At 41.8% G+C, this 25,537-nt stretch overlaps 1 protein-coding gene across 1 annotated transcript in view; it reads left to right on the top strand.

Annotated features, from left to right (window-relative positions):
* Positions 1–23,787, top strand: part of nuak1a (NUAK family, SNF1-like kinase, 1a) — a 31,885-nt gene extending 8,098 nt beyond the window's left edge. The window contains exons 2-7 of the mRNA XM_063004986.1: positions 7,872–7,992; positions 14,694–14,845; positions 17,072–17,137; positions 19,002–19,121; positions 22,538–22,670; positions 22,769–23,787. Of these exons, the coding sequence (XP_062861056.1) occupies positions 7,872–7,992; positions 14,694–14,845; positions 17,072–17,137; positions 19,002–19,121; positions 22,538–22,670; positions 22,769–23,787 (1,611 nt within the window). The remainder of the gene's footprint in view (positions 1–7,871; positions 7,993–14,693; positions 14,846–17,071; positions 17,138–19,001; positions 19,122–22,537; positions 22,671–22,768) is intronic.
* Positions 23,788–25,537: the final 1,750 nt, after the last annotated feature.

The following is a 25,537-nucleotide window of genomic DNA, read 5'->3' as shown; positions in this document are numbered from 1 at the left end:
GTACACCCCTCACATTTCTGCAGATATTTAAGTATATCTTTTCATGGGACAACACTGACAAAATGACACTTTGACACAATGAAAAGTAGTCTGTGTGCAGCTTATATAACAGTGTAAATTTATTCTTCCCTCAAAATAACTCCATATACAGCCATTAATGTCTAAACCACCGGCAACAAAAGTGAGTACACCCCTTAGTGAAAGTTCCTGAAGTGTCAATATTTTGTGTGGCCACCATTATTTCCCAGAACTGCCTTAACTCTCCTGGGCATGGAGTTTACCAGAGCTTCACAGGTTGCCACTGGAATGCTTTTCCACTCCTCCATGACGACATCACGGAGGTGGCGGATATTCGAGACTTTGCGCTCCTTCACCTTCCGCTTGAGGATGCCCCAAAGATGTTCTATTGGGTTTAGGTCTGGAGACATGCTTGGCCAGTCCATCACCTTTACCCTCAGCCTCTTCAATAAAGCAGTGGTCGTCTTAGAGGTGTGTTTGGGGTCATTATCATGCTGGAACACTGCCCTGCGACCCAGTTTCCGGAGGGAGGGGATCATGCTCTGCTTCAGTATTTCACAGTACATATTGGAGTTCATGTGTCCCTCAATGAAATGTAACTCCCCAACACCTGCTGCACTTATGCAGCCCCAGACCATGGCATTCCCACCACCATGCTTGACTGTAGGCATGACACACTTATCTTTGTACTCCTCACCTGATTGCCGCCACACATGCTTGAGACCATCTGAACCAAACAAATTAATCTTGGTCTCATCAGACCATAGGACATGGTTCCAGTAATCCATGTCCTTTGTTGACATGTCTTCAGCAAACTGTTTGCGGGCTTTCTTGTGTAGAGACTTCAGAAGAGGCTTCCTTCTGGGGTGACAGCCATGCAGACCAATTTGATGTAGTGTGCGGCGTATGGTCTGAGCACTGACAGGCTGACCCCCCACCTTTTCAATCTCTGCAGCAATGCTGACAGCACTCCTGCGCCTATCTTTCAAAGACAGCAGTTGGATGTGACGCTGAGCACGTGCACTCAGCTTCTTTGGACGACCAACGCGAGGTCTGTTCTGAGTGGACCCTGCTCTTTTAAAACGCTGGATGATCTTGGCCACTGTGCTGCAGCTCAGTTTCAGGGTGTTGGCAATCTTCTTGTAGCCTTGGCCATCTTCATGTAGCGCAACAATTCGTCTTTTAAGATCCTCAGAGAGTTCTTTGCCATGAGGTGCCATGTTGGAACTTTCAGTGACCAGTATGAGAGAGTGTGAGAGCTGTACTACTAAATTGAACACACCTTCTCCCTATGCACACCTGAGACCTAGTAACACTAACAAATCACATGACATTTTGGATGGAAAATGACAAGCAGTGCTCAATTTGGACATTTAGGGGTGTTGTCTCTTAGGGGTGTACTCACTTTTGTTGCCGGTGGTTTAGACATTAATGGCTGTATATGGAGTTATTTTGAGGGAAGAATAAATTTACACTGTTATATAAGCTGCACACAGACTACTTTTCATTGTGTCAAAGTGTCATTTTGTCAGTGTTGTCCCATGAAAAGATATACTTAAATATCTGCAGAAATGTGAGGGGTGTACTCACTTTTGTGATACACTGTACTTGTTGTACATTCGACTTCAAACCCACGGTTCATTCATTATGAGCTGTCGTTGCAGCCTCTGTGCTTCTTGTCTGAGACCCCCCTCCTCCCAACCCAGTTCCTCCCAAAGGTTAGGATAGGTTTAAGGTCAGGGCTGTCATCCAGTCCAATCAAAAGCTCACTCACTCACTCACTTTCTTAACTGCTTAGGGTCGTGTTGGGTGCTGGAGCCTATCCCAGCTTTTTAATGGGCGCAAGGCACACAGTAACACCCTGGAAGGGGTGCCAGTCCATCGCAGGGCAGACACACATACCCATTCACCTATAGGGCAATTCAGTGTCTCCAAATAACCTGACTGCATGTTTTTGGACTGTGGGAGGAAACCGGAGCTCCCAGAGGAAACCCACGCAGACACGGGGAGAACATGCAAAGAAAGGACCCGGACCGCCCCGCTTGGGGATCGAACCCATGCAGGACCTTTTTGCTGTGAGGCGACAGTGCTACCCACCGTGCCACCCACCAATCAAAAACTTTCAGATCAAATTCAACAAACCAATTCCTCAAAGACCTCACATTTTAGGAACAGAAAAAGCACCTTCCCCAGACTATTTCCAAATGGAGACATCCATTTAAACATTTTCACCCCTACCAAATATTGATAGCCTTGAATTAGAAAAGGTAGCGTTCCCCTGACATCTGCCAAAAACAGACTCATCTATTAACCTGTCAGTTGGTAAAGCATGAATCATCAATCTAGTGAATGTGTTTCCAGTAAGTACACTAGTGATATGACTCTTGCTGTCATGGAATACCAGAGCAGTTTAAGCAAAGTAGAAATCTGATCATTCTAAGAGTCACATTGATCTTTTTGTACTTCTACTTTGATAGACTTGTAGACATGAGCGTGGCTAAAATAACCAACCCTAGCTGTAGCTATATGTAGCCCGTGTAGTTGGTAAGCCACAAAAACATAGGTTCAAATGATCTTTGACAGAGGTCACAGCTTCTGGAGTCTGGAAGCTTGCCCTATGTCCACATCTACAGTACATTCACATCCCGAAAACATGTCTAAAGAGGAGCTGAGTAAATGTGTATTGCCCAGCTAAGGTTGTATTCCTGCCTTGATCTAAGTGCTTCCAGGTAGCTCCAGACCCACCATGACTCTATAAGTAAAAACAAAAGAAATGGTACTAATGTGCAAGCTGGAGAATAAAAAATAGGACTGGAAGAATATTGATGCCTGTAAACTTTGGTGCTGGCAAAGACTTTGAGAGTATCCTGGATGGCAAAGAAGACAAACTAATGGATCCCTTAGACGGAATCAAACCGAAACTCTTGCTCAACGCCTACATGACCAAGATGTAGCTCTTTTCTTCTGGAGATATTATGAGAAGATCCAATTCAAAGCCTTTAGGCCTATACTAAAAAGCACAACAACGACCCAAATCATACCTCCACATCAATAAAAGAATGCTTTACCAGAAGAAGATCAAAATTTTGGAATGGCCCAGTCAGAGCCCAGACCTGAATCCAATTGAACATCTGTGAGGTGACCTGAAGAGGGCTGTTCACAGGGGATGCCCTATAATCTGACAGATTTGCAAAGATTGCAGGGGGTCAAGATGTGCCATGCTGATCGACTCCCAGTCAAAAAGACTGAATGCTGTCATAAAATCAACAGTATTAATTAAGGGGTGTGCATATTTATGAAACTTAATTGTTGTAAGTTTTTTTATCCCCCCTTTCTCCCCGACTAAAAGATCTGGTGAAAAAATTAATTGATTATTTTATTACCAGTCCTACCATACAGATAAACTGACTGTAGCCAAACTCTCTTATCAGTTAAAAGGGAGACCCATAGGACCCCCACTGACCGATGAGTATAGGTGGAAAACCACTGTCAGCACTGCAATGACACTGACACTGTTATGACCTGTTAGGATTTTAAATACTGTTTAAAGTACTGGCTGCTCAAGGGGTGCAGCTGTAAAAACACACGCTGGAACCAGAGCTGGGATCTCGAATGGTAGCTCAATGGTTAAGGTACTGGACTAGTAATCAGAAGGTTGTTGGTTCAAGCCCGACAACCACCAAGTTGCTACTGTTGGGCCCCTGAGCAAGGTCCTTCACCCTCAACTGCTTCAAATAGTGTTCAGTCATAATTGTAAGTCGCTTTGGATAAAAGCATCTGCTAAATGCCGAAAATGTCAATTTAAATGAATACATCGTATTAAGTCTCAACTCTGCCTGCCGGCTGGGCTGAGAAGCCACATGAACAACGATTGGCCTGTTTTTCAGATGGGGTGGGATATTAAAAAGCCGGATAGGGACTCTCTCATAACTAATGCAATTACGACCTGTGCTGGCTGACTGATGGCGCCTGCACAGAGACGGGAAAAGACTGCGGATCAGGGTGTGTCTCTCCGTACATAGTGCTGATCCGCATTGCACTCGTCAAAGTGTAGGTGACAAAATGCATACGGCTGCTGCCCACGTGTCGGAGACGGCGTACTGGCCTCTTTATTAGCAACACACACCCTGTTAGCGCTCATTATAAGTGTACAGTTAGAGACTCAAGCTGTTTTTTTTTTTTGTCATGCTTAGTGTGTGTGAGTTTTCCTTTATTCTTTTATTAGTGGACACGTTTTGATCAAATGATGCTTTTGGCTTTATATTTCTGGTCCAAGCACTATTCCCAAGACTGCTGCACCTGATACTGTAACAGCACACACTACAATTCTATTACCATGTTAGTGTCAGTACAGTGCTAAGAATGGTCCTCGACTCAAATAACATTTGGTCATTGGGGGTCCTTCAAATTCACAAAGGGTATTTGTCATGGGTATTTATGCCTGTGTTTGTCTTATCTAGGAACCTTACAGACTGCTCTTTCAGTAAAAAAAGACCATTATTCTTTGCCCATCTGTATAAGAGATGCATCATATGTAATCTTGTGTGACGTGGTGATTCGTGGTGACGCCGTAATCCACCCCTGCTGCATGCTCGACCGCATCAAGGTATACCCTTTCTCCTCAAAAACCACTCGAATAAAACAGCACACCTGTGGACTGTCGTGCTCCAACAATGCACAGGTCTGTGTGTGTGAGACTGATGATACCTGCCTTTAGTGGGATCTTAGAATAGGGAGAAGCCTCAAGCCAGCTGGCATGCGCATCAAACAAAGGCCTGCTTAATGATCTGTAGCCGGTGCCCAGACTGCCAGCCCTGCCCAGGCGTGTCTGTGCGCTTCCTTCATAATATGACTTTAATGAGTTTAGGCTTTCACTATAATTAAGGTCAGGTCTAAAAGGGATCTGACCCTAATTATAGTGAGAGGATATTTTGCAAAACCGAGCGTCCACTGTGCTTCTGGTCCATATGTGAGCCAAACGTATACACACACATTTGCTACATTCTTTTTAGAACTAAAAAAAAGTGTCTTGGTTGCTTCTGTGTGCCCTGTGAACTGGGACATATTGATCTGAATGAACTTATATTGATTTACATAGTCAGCACAACCTTTCATTGTTTGGTTCAAGCATTTAGATCTGCACCCTTCTCTTGGTGCAGCCCACACAGCCATTTGGGCAGTTTTTGAGCTGTAACAGAAGTACCTGCCATTTGTTTTTTTGTTTTTTTTGCTATTTTTATTTATACATTTTCTCCCCTTTTCTCTTAATCTAGCATAGCTGGCAACTCCAGTATCTTTGCCTGCCTTCCTTAGACGTGTGCGCAGTCCATTTATTCTTATTCGCCCACACATATGGTAAATTCGCCAGTATTAAAAAAAGGCCAGTATTCGCATGCGGAGAGCCATGCACTCCATGCTCCTCCTCTGTAAAGGCGCCAAGAGCTACTAATCAAGGTCCTTGCACAGCGTCGAAGACTCCACCGATTTTCAAACCGGTCTTTTCACACCCGGCAGACTTTAATGGCCAATTTTGTCTTCTGCAGGCATTGCCAATTACGCACGCTAGGGGAGGCCCAGCCGACCAGTAGCAGAGCTGAGGGTCTAATTCGGAGAGTTCAGAATCCCAGCGCTGGTGTGCTAGCGGATTATCCCGCTGCCCCATTGATTATGAACCTTCACAAGTCATTTTGCCCTTTTGAGCCAAAGTCAAGGCCTTCTGGTCAGCATTTATAAGTGCCATTTCACTCACTACTTAACCATAACTAGTTAATATCTATTTTAGTTGTGATTATTTAAATGAGCTAGTTGGACATCCTATTCCAAAACTATGGTATTATAGATTTTAGAGTGTACCAAACAAAATTTCTGCCTGTTCTATCAATACATCATTTGTGATGTCAAGCACTAATGTTAGACGAATGCCTACGGCGATTGTCTTCATGCTTAGTCAACGTTTCAATTTGCTTTAAAGGTGTTTAGCTGAGGTGAGATCATCAATCTTCCACAGTTACATAGGTACAGGAAGGTTCCCCAAACTGCCACAATGTTAAATGTATATAATTTATTAGATATAACCTATTTATGAGCAATAGGTGTGGCTGAAAGAGAGATAGGGTGTCCACAAGTCACATTTTTTGTATGGTTTAGGCAGATGTACCCTAACATTTTTGTCATTTGAGATGCAACAGGGCTTAAAATAAATCTTATTTTGAAGCAATAAAGATTGTGTTCACATATATAAAACATTGTACAAAAATGCTATGTTATGCTTGCTAAGTTAAATATGTATTACATTAATACATACAGTATTTATTACATTATTTAATATGAAAATAACAGAATTGGACACAAGAACTGCTTGTCATGACAACAACGCCTTAAAAAAACTACAGAACTTCCATGTTAAAGAACTAAATGAATGGAGCTTTAAACTGGGTGATGCACTGAATTTTGGTTGCATGCGGATTTTTGATGGCCTCAGTTTGGAGAGTTCGGAAATGGAATAAGCTAATAATAACTTCTGTGGTGCGCAGTCTCCTGAGGTGGCAGCTCGTCCTTTCAGGAACCTACTTTTACTCAAGGTTAGAGCACTGGCTTTAACTTCAGTACTTCTGCTGGTGAAGCCTATTATCTCTCCTAGCCTGCTACATTCAGGATGAAAATACAAGCCAGATATTCAAATATTCTTATTTTTGGCAACAGTAAGAGCATATGGTATATCAGATATGTAATTGAACTGTCAGACAAGTCACTGCTTTGTCTTATGAATTTCAAGCAAGATAGGATTTTTAGTCTCAGGGCACATTGAACACACCCTCTGGCACTCTTTCAGTCTTTTCTCTAACATAGTAGACGTGGAGGCTTTTTCTCTTTTGATCTTGTAACCCTAGATGGTATAATCAATATCACTCTGTATTTTACATCTGTCAAGCTGATCAATCATCGATCATCAGGTCAAATCAATAACTGCTGATTGTTGTGATCAATAAATAGATGCTGCATGAATGTCAGCGGAACAGAAGTGAATTATCTATCTTAGTCCCTAACCACCAGCAGTAACTAGGCCACAACAATGTAACAGTGAGCACGGGCTGTATGGACATTGGCAAAAAAAAAGAGCTTCAATACAGGCATTTGATCAAACCTTTTGTTTATGTCTAAAAGCTTTGTAGTTGTTCTTTAAAAATGTATATTAAATATTTATGTTTACTTTTACACATGTAACGTTGCTTTTCCTACACTTTGACGAGTGCAATGCGGATCAGCACTGTGTATGGAGAGACACACCCTGATCCGGACTTTTTTCCCGTCTCTGTGCAGGCGCCATCAATCAGCCAGCAGAGGTCGTAATTGCATTAGTTGTGAGAGAGTCCCTATCCAACTTTAATATCCCACCCCATCTGAACAACAGGCCAATCGTTGTTCATGTGGCCGCTAAGCCCAGCTGACAGGCAGAGCTGAGACTCGATACGATGTATTCGAGATCCCAGCTCTAGTTCCAGCGTTTGTTTTTACCGCTGCGCCACCTGAGCGCCAATAAACATTTACATTTTTGGCATTTAGCAGACGCCTTTATCTAAAGCGACTTACATTACAGTTACAGTATACAGTCTGAGCAATTGAGGGTTAAGGGCCTTTCTCATGGGCCCAACAGCAGCAACCTGGCAGTAGTGGGGCTTGAACCAGCGACCTTCTGATTACTAGTCCAGTACCTTAACCACTATGGCTTGCCCCCAACAATACTGCTTTGATAGCAACTGTGATGCACTAGTTAATGCTTATTATGATAAAAGTATATTCCTATGCAAACTAACTAAATCAAAAGCTAACAATGAGTTTCTGTTGATTTTCAGGTTGCAATCAAGTCTATCCGTAAGGAGAAGATCAAAGATGAACAGGACATGGTTCACATCCGCAGAGAGATTGAGATAATGTCTTCATTACGCCACCCACACATTATCTCAATATATGAAGGTGAGTGTAAAAAAAAACTTTGTTATATTTGTAGGATCTTAGGATTAGGCCTGTCACACTTAGCAAATCGGCTGATTGTGATTTCAGCTAACTGTAATTATATTCTACAGTGATTTTATTTTAAACATAAAGAACAGAATATGAATTAAGCTACACTCACTACAAACTGTGTGCAAACCAGCCACACAACCATGTTCCACTGTAGACACATTTTGGTTTCAAGCCAAATGAAAAGGTATAGGCCAAAAACTTGAAGAAGATGATTAGTCTAATTTGCAGTAAAATTGTGGGTGTAAAAAGTGCAACAAAGCTGGCCGCTCAGGTGGCGCAGCAGTAAAAACACACGCTGGAACCAGAGCTGGGATCTCGAGTACTTCGTACCGAATCTCAGCTCTGCCTACCGGCTAAGGCTGAGCGGCCACATGAACAACGATTGGCCTGTTGTTCAGATATGGGCGGGACTAAGCCGGATGGGGTCTCTCTCCCGTGACTGGTGCAATTACGACTCTGCTGGCTGATTGATGGCGCCTGCACAGAGATGAAAAAAGAGTGCTCTCAGGGTGTGTCCTCTCCGTACACAACGCTGAGCTGCACTGCACTCGTCAAAGTGCAGGTGATAAAATGCATACGGCTGCTGCCCACGTGTCGGAGGAGGCGTGGGTTAGCTTCGTTCTCCTCAATCAGAACAGGGATCGGCATTGGTGGAGAGGAAGCATGATGCAATCGGGCAATTGGACGCACTAAAAGGGAGGAAAAGGGAGAAAATTGCATAAACAAATTATTTAAAAAAAAAAGTGCAACAAAGCCGAACTTGGAAAGCCAGTTTAACAAAGATTTACCCACAGATTCTTCTAGACAGCTGGCCATTTTGGAAGCTTTCCGGTGAGTATCTAAGTATCAGTACAACAGTACTAGAAGCTAGTGGCTAAAAGCAAGCCATTACAGGTTTTTTATATGCTCTCTTTTTGCTAACCCCAAATTTCCACTCTAGGTCGTGTAAGAATTGTGTCCATTGAGTCGAGCCAGCTTTCGCAAAAATCAAGTAAATACATACTGGACATTTCTAAGCCATGTAGCACATGTGCTACAATAAGAATAAATGTTTTGGTTGCTCCTATATTAGGGGGTCGCCACAGCAGACCATACTGGTCCACATACCTGATTGTCCATGCAGTTGGCCGACTTGTTAAAAGCACAACTGAGATCTGAACCACAGCTACCATACATTAGTGTTGCGCCACTGAGGAGTCTCAATCTATTGATGCAGTGATCTCAAGGTCCAAGACGTAGTGTTTTGGTTTCATTGGTTATAGAGGAGCTATAGTAGCAAAACTTTATTTTCTTAACAAGAACATTATAAGATTCAAATTAATCAAATTCTAGACATAATCTTATTCTAGTCTTTAATTGGGTAAGATTGTGGTTAGACTAAACACACTGGCAGGTCTGACTATGAAATTGTTTGCCAAAGTAATCCCTTGCCCATGTGGTTATATCAGCTATTATTAAGTGGTGGTTCTTGATGCAGTGCTGTCTGAGGGATCAAAGCAAAATTTAGCTAAATTCCTCTCGATTCCTTGAATGGTTTAATGATATTATGCACTGTAGAGGGAGAAATATGCAAATCCCTTCCAATCTTTCTTTGAGGTACATGTTTTAAACATTTCGATCATTTTCTCAAGCATTTGTTGACAAACTGGAGATTCTCTGGCCATCTTTGCTCATCAAAGACTCCTTTGACAACCTTTCCTGGATGCTGCTTTTGTACCAAACCATGATTACAATCACCTGTTGACATCACTTGTTTGGAATCACATCATTATTTAAAAATTTAAAATTCTAGGCCGCTCAGGTGGCGCAGCGGTAAAAGACACGCGCTGCAACCAGAGCTGGATTTCGAAGGAGCGTCGTTTCGAATCCAGCTCTGCCTTCACGGTCGAGGCTGGGCGGCTATGGACAACGATTGGCCTGTTGTCCGGGTGGGGGGCGGGACTTGAGACCGTAGGAGATGCTCTCTATTTAAAAAAAATTAAAAAAAAAGATTACAATTCTATTACTAGCCCTAAATTGCCCCCGTCCCAACTTTTTTTGGAATGTGTTGCAGGCCTGAAATGCAGGAATGGAGATATATTAACAAATGAAATGACCAGACAAAACATGAAATATCTTGGGTTCAAACTGTCTGCAATCAAATAAAAGTCAAAGTAAATGTAAGAAACACTGCATTTATATTTTATCTGCATTTCCCATATTGTCCCAACTTTTTCTGATTTGGGGTTGTATCTAAATTCCTATTTTTTGGAATTAATTACCATGTCTATACACACTTTCTCAGATGGTGTGCCTTCTTGTTTGTTTTGTATTATTGCTTTTTGTCCATGGTCAAAGTCTTGCAGACGTTTTCCAGCAACAAGCAAAATTATCTTTGTTTTCTCTACAAATGAGAACAAAGGCAGATGAAAGTGAGGAACTCATTACGACCATGTATCTTTCAACGTGTTTAAAATGGCATGTTAGTAAATTCTAAATCAAATTGAACCTGACCCAGGCATGACCCTATGAGAGCAGACCACTCAAAAGAGAAGAACCCAATAGATCTTCCTTGACGACGTTTCTTTTATCTAGTTAAGACGATTTCGAAGTTAATGCAGTGGAATGGAGTGTCTTAAAATACCAATCTTGAATGGCGCTAAAGCTTGTGAGGAGTCCTACTGTGCCCATTTGAGGGACAGTATGGAGATCCGGGACCAGTCTAAGTCACTGAAGGAGATACTGAAAAGTACTGAAAGGGAATTAACTCAGTTGGCAACTTCTAAAATGGTTTAGCTTGAGTGAGGTAATGATCGCTCTGAATGGAGCTGTTCTTCTCGGGACTGTTAGTAAAGACAGACTTTTAGCAACAGAACAGAATTAAAGACGCTACAACAGTCTGGATTAAAAACATGACAGAACACATTTGTCCACACATCAGCAATGATGTCTCAGGCTTTATAAAATGAGTTCTTTGTTTACAGGTTGTTGGCACATCCAAATAATTTTGTCCCAATCAAAAAACTACATTTACATTTTCTGCATTTAATAGACACTTTTTATTCAAAGTGACTTACAGTACTGTGACAGTATACAATCTAAGCAATTGAGGGTTGAGGGCCTGGCTCAAGGGCCCAACAGTGGCAACCTAGCAGTGGGGGGGCTTGAACCGGCAACTTTCTGATTACTAGTCCAGTACCTTATCTACTAGGCTACAGCTGCCAACAGTATAAACCTAGCACAAATACAAAAGGAAAACAGACACAAACACAGAAAATGCAAAGACACAAACATAAAACATTATCCATTAATTGTATAAATGAAGAGAGTTCTTTGTATTTAAGTCAATATATTGTTTACTGTCCAGTGGCTGAATTTATTGCTACCTCTGGTAGAGGATGAAATTAAAATGTTTAACCATGGTTTTATTTAGTTCTGTTTTATTTAGTTTATTTAGTTAAGATTTGAGTTTGGCCGCTCAGGTGGCGCAGCGATAAAACACTCGTCTGTTCGAAACTCAGCTCTCCCATCCAGCTGGGCTGGGCGACTACATGAACAACGATGGCTTGTTTTTCATACAGGGCGGGAAAAAGACCTCTTAACTGATGTAATTACGACCTCTGCTGGCTGATTGATGGCCCCTGCACGGGGTTGAGGAATACAGTGATCAGGGTGTGGCTCTCCGCACACAAAGCTGATCCGCATATGAACTCGCCTCGTGCAGGTGAAAAGATGCAGTCAGCTACTGCACACGTGTCGGATGGGGCCAGCATCAGTAAAGAGGAGAGGTAAGGCAATCGGGTAATTGGATACAACTAGATTGGGTGGAAAAAAAGGATTCAAGTGTATTTATCATTCATTTTCAACTTTTTAACTGCTATTTTCTAATGATAATGGGTTGCCGTGGGTCTGGAGCCTACCCGGAAACTCTGAGCGCAAAGTGGGGCATCTCCAGTGAAGAGTAGGCGACAAACCCATCCCTCCCGTTATCATTGTTATTAATCATAGGGCAGTGTTAGCTCAGTGGTTTAGGTACTGGACGAGTAATCTAGGGTTGCTGGTTTAAGCTACTGTTGGGCCTTTGAGTATGGCCCATAACTCTTGGACTGTATTCAACCCAACTGGGAGTCGCTGGGAGTGTAATTTAACCAAGACCTACTGAATCTGATTCCCTTATGCCAAGTTCACACTACACGACTTTCCAAGTCGTCAGGTCGCTGTACAGTTCACACTACACGACTGAATCTTCTGCACCCGGGAGTCTTTCAATCGGTGTATATTTCACACTACACGACTGATCGGCGATAGGGGGTTTCACACTACACGATCCATCACCAACTGGAATCGCAGGCGAGCTTCTCTGGTCTCCTTTTTTTCTTCTTTTAAACAAAAACACACGTGAGAAGTGACGAGGGTTTTAATGACACCACGTCCAAAAATGCACGTCAACAAGTAGCGAGTGATCAAAGTGTTTGTGGTCTGATGTGCAGCGTAAAATCAAAGAGGAAAAATAAATGAATCTGAGTGGATTTGGCAACACAAACAGTATATGGCTTGTTCTGCAGTAAAGTGGATGTTAATTAATAATTTTGTAATGCAGCGTGGATGTTTTGTAGAGGACGATCAAATCAGAAATACTACGTGTGTGTGCCGGTGTATCCTGATATAAACTATATCCTCTCCTGCGTTTCCCCTCACACCGTATCCTGTGTTCTCATTGGCTGTTCGACATGTCACTCATTCCCAGTTGCCCATCTGAGATCAGATATCTGACATGCTAGAAAACTCAATCCAGTCGCCGAGCGGTCGGCGAGCCGGTCGGGTCGAGTTTTTGGATAGTTCACACATAGCGACTGAGAGCCGAGTTTTGATCGCCGAGTTTATGCTGAGTTGCTCCCGACCCGGAAAATCAGTCGCCGAGCGAAAATCAGGGCAAAAATCGTGTAGTGTGAACTAGGCATTAGTTATTGCATGCCTGTCATACTAAATGATTTTAAATTTACAGTACATTTTACATTATATTCAACTCACTTAATTGTAGCCAAACCCATTTGATATTAATTAATGTGATTAATATTAAGTTGATTTTAATGTGTTTAATTACTGTGGAGGAATTTTACCTCTCTCATGGTCTGACAAGCTTACACTGTCTTAAAGGACTTTCTGATAAAATTATTTATAGTATACACCGATCAGCTATAACATTTAAACCACCTCCTGGTTTTTACACACTGTCCATTTTATCAGATCCACTTACCATATAGAAGCACTAGCACAGTTCTACAATTACTGACTGTAATCCATCTGTTTCTCTACATACTTTTTAGCCTGTTTTCACCCTGTTCTTCAATGGTCAGGACCCCCACAGGACCACCACAGAGTAGGTATTATTTAGGTGGTGGATCATTCTCAGCACTGCAGTGACACTGACATGGTGGTGGTGTGTTAGTGTGTGTTGTGCTGGCATGAGTGGATCAGACACAGCAGCGCTGCTGGAGTTTTTAAACACCTCACTGTCACTGCTGGACTGAGAATAGTCCACCAACCAAAAAATATCCAGCCCACAGAGCCCCGTGGGCAGCATCCTGTGACCACTGAAAAAGGTCTAGAAGATGACCAACTCAAACAGAAGCAATAGATGAGCAATCGTCTCTGACTTTACATCTACAAGGTGGACCAACTAGGTAGGAGTGTCTAATAGAGTGGACAGTGAGTGGACACGGTATTTAAAAACTCCAGCAGCGCTGATGTGTCTGATCCACTCATACCAGCACAACACACACTAACACACCACCACCATGTCAGTGTCACTGCAGTGCTGAGAATGATCATCCACCTAAATAATACCTGCTCTGTGGTGGGTCCTGACCATTGAAGAACAGGGTGAAAGCGGGCTAAAAAAAGTATGTAAAGAAACAGATGGACTACAGTCAGTAATTATAGAACTACAAAGTGCTTCTATATGGTAAGTAGAGCTGATAAAATGGACAGTGTGTGTAGAAACCAGTAGGTGGTTTTAATGTTATGGCTGATCGATGTATATTTTGTAGTCAGGGTCACAGCAGGTCCCATTCCACTGGGAAATGCTGGGTGCAAAGAGGCTTGCTCTGGTTGGAGTGCCAATTCATCAGAGTATCACAAGGCTTTGAAAGTGTGTTCCTAAAATGAGTACAAATCTGAATAACATGCACATCTTATGTGTATGTACATACACAGGCATCTGTGTCATATGGGTGGACATGAATGATATGAGTCCTTAATATGACTCACTAGCGCCCATCACTCCACAGCTAGTTTCTCTCTCACCCGCACACATACCAATACACTCACACCCACTCCACACTATTCACCTGTTAACCCTGGCAGCTCCTAATCGGTGTGACTGTGACTGAACGCAGAGAGGCTGGAGCTCCGCCACCCTGACGCCCGCCACATCAGCAGCATGGCACCAAGCCAAGGCAGGAAGCGGCACTAAACCCATAAAATCCATTAAAACAAGCTGAATTAGGGCACAATTAGTTACAGATAATAATGACTCAATTTAAACAAGCTGTCTCGCATGATTTTATGCTTGGTATTCAGCCCAGAAAATGAATTACCATGATAAGCTACTGTGAAGAATTTAAGCCACATAATCACAGCCTGTACGATTTCTTTATTTTATTCTGCAGTATTCGAGAATAAGGACAAAATAGTGATAGTGATGGAGTATGCCAGCAAAGGAGAGCTCTACGACTACATCAGTGAGCGGCGAAAGCTCAACGAGAGAGAAACCAGACACTTTTTCAGGCAGATCGTCTCGGCCGTACATCACTGCCACAAGGTAAGAGACAAGACTGATCAGAGTTGGTGTTTCATCAATATTTATTTATTATTAATTATTCATTATTATTAATATTTATTATTATTAATATTTAAGTTTGAGGCCAATGAACTAGTATTTTTCTTCAAATTAATACACAGTTTTCTATTTTATCAGCAAAACAATTTAGGTTGAAACACATACATATACATGTCCTAGTATTTTCAACTACTGAAAAGCAACAGCTACTCTATCAGTAGCTACGTTTACATATATCATTCATTCATTGTCTGTTTTACTACAACTATATCCTAATCAGGGTTGTGGTGGGTCCAATTCACTGGGCAAAAGGCAGCTCAGCCCATCACATGGCAAATACACACACAATGTCACATGCTCATACCTACTTCATACTGTCTTTGGACTGTGGGAGGAAACCGGCACACCCATCGGAAACCCATGCAGACACAGGGAGAACATGCAATCTCCACACAGAATGTACCCAACCTACTCCAGCTGGGAATCAAATCCAGAACCTTCTTGCTGTGAGGCGACAGTGCTACCCACCGAGCCACCATGCTGCCATGTTAATATTTTTGCCATACCAAATGCTCACTCACTCACTCACTTTATTAACTGCATATCCAATCAGGGTCGCGGGGGGCGGTGGGGTTGTGCTGGTGCCTATTCCAGCTTTTCTATGGGCGCAAGGCACATAGTAACACCCTGGACGAGGCGCCAGTCCATCGCAGGGCAGACACACACACACACACATTCACATATAGGGAAATTCAGTGTTTCCAATTAACCTGACTGCATGTTTTTGGACTGTGCACCCGGCGGAAACCCACATGGACACGGGGAGAACATGCTAACTCCACACAGACAGGACCTGGACTGCTTCACCTGGGAATCAAACCCAGAACCTTCTTGCTGTGAGGTGACAGTGCTACCCACCCAGCCACCACTAATTTGGTCTATGTTACGGCAGGTCCGGTCGGCCACCTCCCCCCTTTCTCTAGACATAGCCAGTAATGCCTGCTGGGGATTTGAACCCTGGATCTCAGCAGTAGTGGGTTAGTGTAATTTACCACTGTGCACCTAAAAAAAAACATTGTATTACATTTAAAGAAGCATTTTCACTCCCATAAAAACACGCTAGCACACCAGAGCTTGGATCTCTGATACGTCGTATCGAATCTCAGCTCTGCCATCCGGCTGGGCTGTGCGGCCACATGAACAACAATTAACTGTTGTTCACAGGGTAGCCGGACCAGGGTTCCTCATAACTGGTGCAATTACGGCCTCTGCTGACTGATTGATGGTGCCTGCGCAGGGTTGGGGAATAATGCTGATCGGGGTGTGGCTCTCTGTGAACAGGGCTGATCCGCATATGAACTCGACTCGTGCAGGTGAAAAGAGGCAGTCGGTATTGCACACGTGTCTGAGGGGGCGTGTGTCAGTTGCGAAGCTCCTCAGTCAACAGTGGAGATGAAGCGTTATGCAATCAGGGTAATTGGATACGACTAGATTATGGTAGAAAATTGGGGGGAAAATTCTGAGAAAAATAGGGGGAAAAAAGTATGTTCAATAGAACTTGGTAAGACAATCTTTGGCAGATACTAAAGATCATAAACACTTCCTAAGACCAGGACTGTTTTCCTTTTAGAATTTTATGTAAAAAAAAAAAAAAAAGTACTTTTTTACAGCCCTGTATAATATCAGATAGAGCTACTTTAGAACTTCTCATCAAATAGATTTCTCTTGGGCGATGACCCACACAAAAGGGCAGTACTTGCATTGGAAGCGGTGGCTGCTGGGAAGCAGATGGTCAGGGCAGGTTAAGGGTGGACTTACTCAGCTGTGCTGATTGCGTCATCTTTTCAGCTGGGGGATTCCAGCCACTGCCCTGCTGACCACAGCATTACATCAAAGCAGGCAATTGCCACAAGGGGTCAGGACACTTCAGTTCTGATACAGGATGCAGAGATGTGCATGATAGAAAACATATCTACGGTAGAGTGTATGTGTCAAAAAGACAGTGTGGGTCTAACTCTATACAGAGATTCAGTCCAGATTCCAAAATCAGCATTTTTTGAAAATGTGTTCATGAAAATGTCAGAATGAGAAAAAGAGAATCATCCCATGAGAATGATATGCAGACATAAGACATGATGTGGGTCAAATCACGGTCAATTATGTGTCAGAACAGCATGAAAAACAGAGCATTCTGTTAATATTTTCCAGAAAGGAGTGGTACACAGGGATTTGAAACTGGAAAATGTGCTGCTAGATGACAACTACAATATAAAGGTAAGTGCAGAATGTTTTCTTTCACATGCCTCAACTAGATCTTCTAGATCTATTATAATTTACATTTATGTTTTTTTTCATGTTTTTAGTTTACATTTTTAGTTTAAATCAAGAAGTATATTTTCTTATACATTTTCAGTGAGATTGAGCAAATACACACAATTTAATATGTTTTTTACACATCTTTGCAAGAAATGTAGGTGTTTAAGGATCTACAGTCCAGTAATCATTAAAAGATTTAGGAATCTGGAGAAATCTTTGTGCATCGAGCACAAGTGCAAAATAATCATTCATGTACAAATATAACAATGTAGGGTTAGACGCCACTCAAGTGGCGCAGTGGTAAAACATGGTAGCACACCAGAGCTGACATTTCAAACTTATCAATTCGAAACTCAGCTCTGCCATCCGTCTGGGCTGGGCGGCTGCAGGAACAACGATTGGCTTGTTGTTCATACAGGGTGGGAAAAAAGCCAGATAGGGACTTCATAACTGATGCAATTATGACCTCTGCTGGCTGATTGATGACATCTGCACAGAGTCGATGAATAATGAGGATCAGGGTGTGTCTCTCCGTACACAAAGCTGATCCGCATATGAACTCGCCTTGTGCAGGTGAAAAAATGCAGTCGGCTACTGCACACATGTCGGGGGGGGCGTGAGACAGTCTCGCTCTCCTCAGTCGAGGCGGAGTTCAGCACCAGTGAAGAGGAAGCATAACGCAATTGGGTAAAAATCGGGAGAAAAGGGGAGAAAAGGCATAAAAGAAAACAATGTAGGTCAGGAAAAAATAAATAAACACTTTGTCAGTTTGTCACTACATGTACAAATGCAAGTTAAGACACCACTCCACAAAGCAGAAGTCATATATCAGTAACATCCAGGCTCAGTTTTGTCTTAGATAAACTGACGCAAAATGAATGGGCTATGGTTATACAAGTGCAACTTTCAATAGTTTTTGGAAGTAATTGAATTGTATAAAGGGCTAAAAAGGGAAAAGACCAGCCAGCATCTGCCATGGTAACTCTTTGGAGACGTTCATGTTAAAGGGGTATATACTCATTGTGGGGCAACATGTGCTTCCATCCATTCATCTGCTTTTTTGGGTGGAGGGGCATCCCTGCTTGTTTTAGCAAAACATTGCCAAGCCACATTATGCAAGTGTTATAACCACGTGGCTTCTTAGTAAGACTGTCTGCAGACCATACTTGTCTCCTACGTTAAAGGATTATAATGCACAATAAACCACAACACAAATCCCAGACTGTAAAGCAGCTGATGTGTTTTATCAGGCAAGAATCACAACTACAACAACTGGCATCCTCATTTCCCATCTGATTACAAAACACTCATAAAAGGAAGGCTGAAGTAACTCAGTGGAAACTTTTAATTTAATTAATGGCGGCAACATTACAACAACAAAATGTTGGTACAGTAAAGTAACATCATAAACTAAAATACAAAACTGCTGTTTATGAGGAAAATAATGTCTGATTTATATTACCATACATTGTTTTGCTTATATTTTTAAATTTATTTTAATGATAAATTAATAATTACAATAATTATAATGATTTAATAAAACAACAGCAACTAACCTAAAAAACTACAATAGCAATTCTAAAATATTAATAAAAAAAATATATTTTAATCTGATTCTTATTTTATGTTAAGTTTGATTGGAGGCAGCATTATTTAGTGGTCATAATAATAAAAAAAGAGGTTTTATCCATTTATGTCTATCTATCTTAGATCCATCGATAGACAGACAGACAGATAGACGGATAGATGGATGGATGGATGGATGGATTTTTTTTCTTTCACTAAATGTTTTAATGTTTGTACATATAATCTTTTTTTCCAGATAGCAGATTTCGGCTTGTCCAACCTTTATCACAAAGACAAGCTTCTGCAGACCTTCTGTGGAAGTCCTCTGTATGCTTCTCCTGAAATTGTAAATGGAAGGCCGTATCGGGGCCCAGAGGTGAGTGTTAATATTATACAAGGGTTCTTCAAAAAACGTTTTAAAACTCTATTTATTAAGAATTACAAAAACAAATTAAATCACTTTTCTACAGTCACCTTTCGATGCATTTTTCTCAGCATTGTACCAACTTTTTAATGCCATCAGCAAAAAATTTTTGGTTGAGTGTGTAGCCACTGTTGCACTGCAGCTTTCACATCATCATCACATGAAAATCTTCTTACCCTTAATGCTTCTTTGCATGGTCTAAAATAGTGGAAAACAGTTGGAGCTAAATCAGGACTATAAGCTCTCTCTCAGTCTCTCAGACACGACCAATTACTACTCCTCCCACACACACTGTTTCCAAAATATGACAGTGTGGAAACTTTTTGATAATCCCTCGTAATAAGCCATTAATATTATATAGTTAATCAGCATAGCATCAATATATAAAACCAAGAACTGAAATATAGGCCAAACTCTGATCTACAGTTTCCCACAACCAATGTGGAGATTAAGATCTTGTAATCACATGATCACAACTAATCCTGACATTTAATACAGTGCATCATCACTGAAGATAGGAGGCCAAAAACATTCAAACAACAGTGAATTTTTTTCTTATTCTCCCACAGGAAGTACACACACACATAAATTCCATAAATTTCCTGCATTAGTAGTGGCGGATGTTTTATCCATGGACCCGGTCAGCTGTTGGTTTCCCAAACAATCAGGCTTTTGGCAGCTGGAATGAAAACTTATTCTCCAACTATTTACAGAACGGAGCAGTAGTGCAGCACAGACACTTTTTTCTCAACCGCATGGGTAAAATTGAAAGTGTCATCAGGAATGCATCCAAACATTAAAGCTTTACAATTTGATGTTATATTTTCTGACACTTGCATACACACACATACTTTCACTTACAGACATACACAAAGCACATCCCTCTTATTTATCCAAACACATTCCACATTCCTCTGGACTCATAGTGCTTCATAACATTCATGGTCTGGTCTATGGGAAATGTTTCACTCTTTCTATGGCAACAACTCCAGTCTTCCACTCATCTCCTCTGGGTCAGACAGGTCAGCAGCCATGGGAGTGGACTTTCCTGTTCTCTAATCAGCTATTGTACACACTGACTGATTGCTAAACCCTTCCTCTTACTAATCAGGACCAGCAGGGCATGAACAATAAGCCACGCTGTATATAAAAGGCTGAAGCCATGTGGTGCTTTAAATGTCTGATGTACATTATGTGGCAAAAAAAGTTTGTGGACACCTGACCATCACCTCATTGTCCAAGTTGTTTACAAACTAATTCATATACATTCATGCCCATGGAGCAAATAGTTAGATGCAGGGTCATTAATCTGCACATGTGGCATAGAAGGAATTAGCCCTTTTAAGGGAACATCTAATGAACTATAAATACAGACAGGTGACAGATTAAAGCAAAGAGATGAATGAATGAGTAAATTCAGATACTTCCAGAAAGGTGTACTGGTGTAATACAATAAATCAGTTTACATTCCACCACCTTCTGAAACAACTATATGTGCTCATCTCATATAAGCTGACCTCAGTTGACCTCAATTTTAGATCAAGATGGCAAGACAAAAAGATCTAAGCGGTTTTCATGGTTAGAGTTTATATTTTTCATGGTATGTCTGGCAAACAACAAAGCAACTGTAGAGGCTTAAATGCTTAACCCCCCACAATGAACGAATCTAATGTGCAAATTTTGCTGACATGGTACATTTAGGTCTTTTCAAAGCGAAGTGTCACTCCAAATCAATACAATACCTGATGCATGCCGAAAATTTCTAAAGTTTCTCGATGAAAGTCTCTTCAGGATACCCCAGTCTACAAAATCAAGCAGGTTTCCAAATGGTTTAATAAGCATAATAATCCAGATGAACACCATAATAGCCTTAATGATTCATCAATACAGTCAAAACACTAATAACAGGAATAGCTGTTGAAAATCACTACCTCCAGTAAGGTTCCTGAGACCTGACTCGCCTACAAAGCCAAAAATGGACCAGCTCCAAACTACCTTAGAGAACTAATAAAACCCCGTCCTGTACCACACAACTTCCAAGCACCCAAATGGTGGAACAAACACTTTTTCCCCTGTCTGTCCGAACATCTCACTGTGAGTCTCTCACTGTCTTCAAAAGACGATCAAAAACTCACCTGGGCGGCACGGTGGCTTGGTGGGTAGCACTGTCGCCTCACAGCAAGAAGGGATTCGAACCTGGGTTCGATTCCCAGGTGGAGCGGTTTGGGTCCTTTCTGTGTGGAGTTTGCATGTTCTCCCCGTGTCTGTGTGGGTTTCCTCCGGTAGCTCTGGTTTCCTCCCACAGTCCAAAGACATGCAAGTAAGGTGAACTGGAGATACAAATTTGTCCATGACTGTATCTGACATGACTTGAACTGATGAATTTTGTGTAATAAGTAATTACCTGCCCTGTCATGAATGTAACCAAAGTGTGTGAAACATGATGGTAAAATCCTAATGAATGAACGCCTTTATTTGTCATTATAAATATACAGACATACAGTACAACAATATTCTTTCTTCACATATCCCAGCTTGTTTGGAAGCTGGGGTCAGAGCACAGGGTCAGCCTTCGAATGGCACCCCTCGAGCAGTGAGGGTTAAGGACCTTGCTCAAGGGCCCAACAGTGCCTGCATGGCAGAGCTGGGATTCTCAACCCTTCAATTGGTAGCCCAAAGCTCTACCCACTAGGCTAACACCATCCCAAATAAATGAATATAAATCCACCTCTTTACTAATCACTTAAGCTAAGAACTAACATGTAGATTAGTAAGATTTGTATTCTTGGGCTGTTGTCTACTTAAAATACAGTTAGAAATGTCTACTGTGGAGGCACATTTGTAAGTCACTCTGGATAAAAGCGTCTGCTAAATGCCGAAAATGTAAATGTAGAATGTTGTTTAGGTGGCTTGCGGTGGCCTAACACCTTATTAAGCCACTTAATGATGTTTGTCCTTTTATTTATCACTCATTTATATACACAGGCAATGTTGGCCAGGATGTAAACCCACATAAAAGTCCTGTTCCAAATGGCACTCATGCAGCCTAGAACTGCGCACTACCATGCGGACAATTCTGCCATTTGGCAGTGCTTAAAAGAAGTTTATAAAAGCACTGCAGTATGTCTTGAAGGATTGAATTTCACTAAAAGAACAGCAGATCTCAAGAATATTGAAGAAATTAGAAAATCTGGCACATAATTGTTTATCTAATAGTCTTATTATTATAACTATTTGATATGTAGGGCATATCACAACCTGCCATCATACCACCCACTATATTGTTTCATACAGTGGTTTACACATTGGCAAATGTTGTGTTTTAATATAGTATTATGAATAAGGTGTGTTTTTCTCTGTTATGACAGGTCGACAGCTGGGCTCTTGGGGTGTTGCTTTACACTCTGGTTTATGGCACAATGCCTTTTGATGGGGGAGATCACAAAAGACTCATACGTCAAATCAGCAAAGGGGAGTACAGGGAACCACCCCAGTCATCAGGTAAATTCTGGCCCCTACATCACACACAGGCATTTCATTAAAAACAACCTTGTATTAGTTTTATCTATTTAATCTTAACTTTTCTGTCTCTAAACCAGATGCACGTGGCCTGATCCGTTGGATGTTGATGGTAAACCCAGATAGGCGTGCCACAGTGGAAGACATTGCCAACCACTGGTGGGTGAACTGGGGCTGGAAGACCAGTGTGTGTGACTGCCAGACTCAAAAGGAGAACAGCTCACCCATGCTCGCCCGCTTTATCGACTGGAAGAGTCGGACTGAGACAGGCAAGCTCCCTGTAAAACTATCCTGCCCCGATTCAGGAGTCACCTTTAATGGAAACAATATTGGATCTGGTACAACCCGTCGTCTCAGAAGGTCCTCGAAGGAGAACGATGGTGGAGCACTGACTGTTCTGGAGGAAAAAGCGGGTGCGAAAAGGCCTAAAAGCATTCTTAAGACCCGAGCAAGTACTGGAGATCAGCGCTCCCAAAGCCTATGTGAGGCCGAGCTACGTCGCTCCATATGTTACCAGGATGTAGAGACGACTTCAAGTCCGGAGAAGGAGGAGGCTGCAGGAGGCTCACCAGCCAAAATGATGCCATCCCTACCCAAGAAGGGCATTTTAAAGAACAACCAACAGCGTGAGTCCGGCTATTATTCCTCTCCTGAGCGTAACGAGTCCTCCGAGTTGCAAGGGAGCATCTTGGCACCACCTCCTAATGGCTCTCCACCTAAAAGGGGGACTGGGCGTAAGGGCATATTGAAGAGGAATGGGAAGTACTCGGCTCACATGGCACCCACTCAGGACACAAGCCTCCCACAGAGCCAGAGTCGACCCTCAGGAATCTTGAGGGAGGAGATCTCGGGTATGGCAATGGATTGGCCACATGCGTCTCCCAAACCTAACATCAGGGGCAGCCTCTCAGCAGAGGATTTACTGCAAATGGCAGGATTTAGGGGACTACAAACAGCAGCTCCTTTCCATGGATCAAAGGTGACCTTCAGCCCGCCAGGATCACCTCCGGACAATGGGAGTTTCTCTCTTCTGGGGGATCTTGATGATGTGACCCAGGTGTATCAACAGGCCCTGAACATCAGCAACCATCTGAGTTAGAAGGTACAAGAATGCTGGACAGTGGGCTCATGGAAAATTGGAACAGTCAGGAAAGAATAGACATGCTTCCATCCTTGACATTTTACTCATTTTTAATTTTACATGCAGGTACATGGGAAATTTGAGAACAGCTTTGGTTGATGGTTAATACTCGCGGCATTTTCATTATTAATTTATTAACTTAGGAAGATTGAAGCAAGCACCTCATCCGCAGTGCCCATAGCACTGGTTATTACTAACATACATTACAAACTATATGATATTGTATGTACAGTTAGGCCATTAAGATAATATATTTCAATTTAGACTGTATGGTGATAAAAATATATCAGTGTTACAACTTGGCTTGTGCAATATAAAGATTATACTGTCCCTTAATTAGTACACATTCTCTAATTACCAATCCTCCATTACTATTTTTAAATTGTTAAACGCATTTCTTTTACGTTCAAAATCAAGGAGATACTAGAAAAAAATGCCTTTATTTGTCATATATACATATACAGACGTACTTCTTCGCATATCCCAGCTAGTTTGGAAGCTGGGGTCAGAGTGCAGGGTCAGTCATTGTTTGTTTGTTTATTAGGATTTTAACGTCATGTTTTTACACTTTGGTTACATTCATGACAGGAACGGTAGTTACTCATTACACAAGGTTCATCAGTTCACAAGTTGATAGCCCAAATCTCATTTAGCAGAGGCTTTCATCCAATGCGACTAACAGTATACAGTCTAAGCGTTTGAGGGTTAAAGGTCTTGCTCAAGGGCCCAACAGTAGCAACCTGGCAATGATGGGGTTTGAACCAGCAACCATCTGCTTACTAGTGCAGTACCTTAACCACCAGGCTACAACTGTCCCTCTACCCACTAGACTAACACTGTCCCATGTTACTGTACCATGGAGGGTGATGCAGCGGTTTGAGATTCTTGACATTTTGGCACAATACATTATCTTAGGCTTGCATTTAAACTATTTACCATCTTATATGCGGTATCTTTATTTTACTTGACATGTTAAATACATGTTAAATACAAGGTGATAGTACGCTATCACTTTAGACCTGGGCTATTTCAAGATGTGCCCATGGTTAATTTGTGACTCGTAATACATGGTAGGGTAAGGCTTAATTCTGTGCTACTGGTCTATACAGTAATCCATGTGTGCAGCCTGCGATAGTTACTTTTGGACACTGTTGTATTCTATTGTGGCCAGGCAGGTAATAAACGTTAATAACACCTGCTGTTGACTTTTATACCTGTGTTACAGGCAGCAACAAGTACCTTCAAGTACCTTGAAGAGACACTAATTTAGAGTATATATTCTCAGGCTGCTATGAGCAGTACATGAACTGTGAACTGCTAATAAACTGAAAAACACAATACATTTAATATAATGTGCAACCTATTCCTGTAATAACAACAGTTGTGTAGTCCTGGTGCTGCAAAAAATTGCTTATATACACTATATTACCAAATAAATATAGGTATATAGATGCATTTATCCAAAGTGACTTTGACTTGTGACAGTATACGAACCAAGCAATTGAGGGTTAAAGGCCTTGCTCATTAACTCAGCAGTGGCAACCTTCAGGTTATTAGTCAGGTACCATAACCACTGAGCTACCACTACCTTACACACAATATTAAATGTTCGTGCTTCCAGGTTTATGGCAACAGTTTGACTGTTTCCAGTGCCCAAAACAAGGTCCATGATTTGATAAGTTTGGTTTGTAGGAATGTCATTGGGCTG

Source organism: Trichomycterus rosablanca, chromosome 1, assembly GCF_030014385.1.
Source record: "Trichomycterus rosablanca isolate fTriRos1 chromosome 1, fTriRos1.hap1, whole genome shotgun sequence".
NCBI classification, from domain to species: domain Eukaryota; kingdom Metazoa; phylum Chordata; class Actinopteri; order Siluriformes; family Trichomycteridae; genus Trichomycterus; species Trichomycterus rosablanca.
This window is presented reverse-complemented; position numbering and strand designations above follow the sequence as displayed.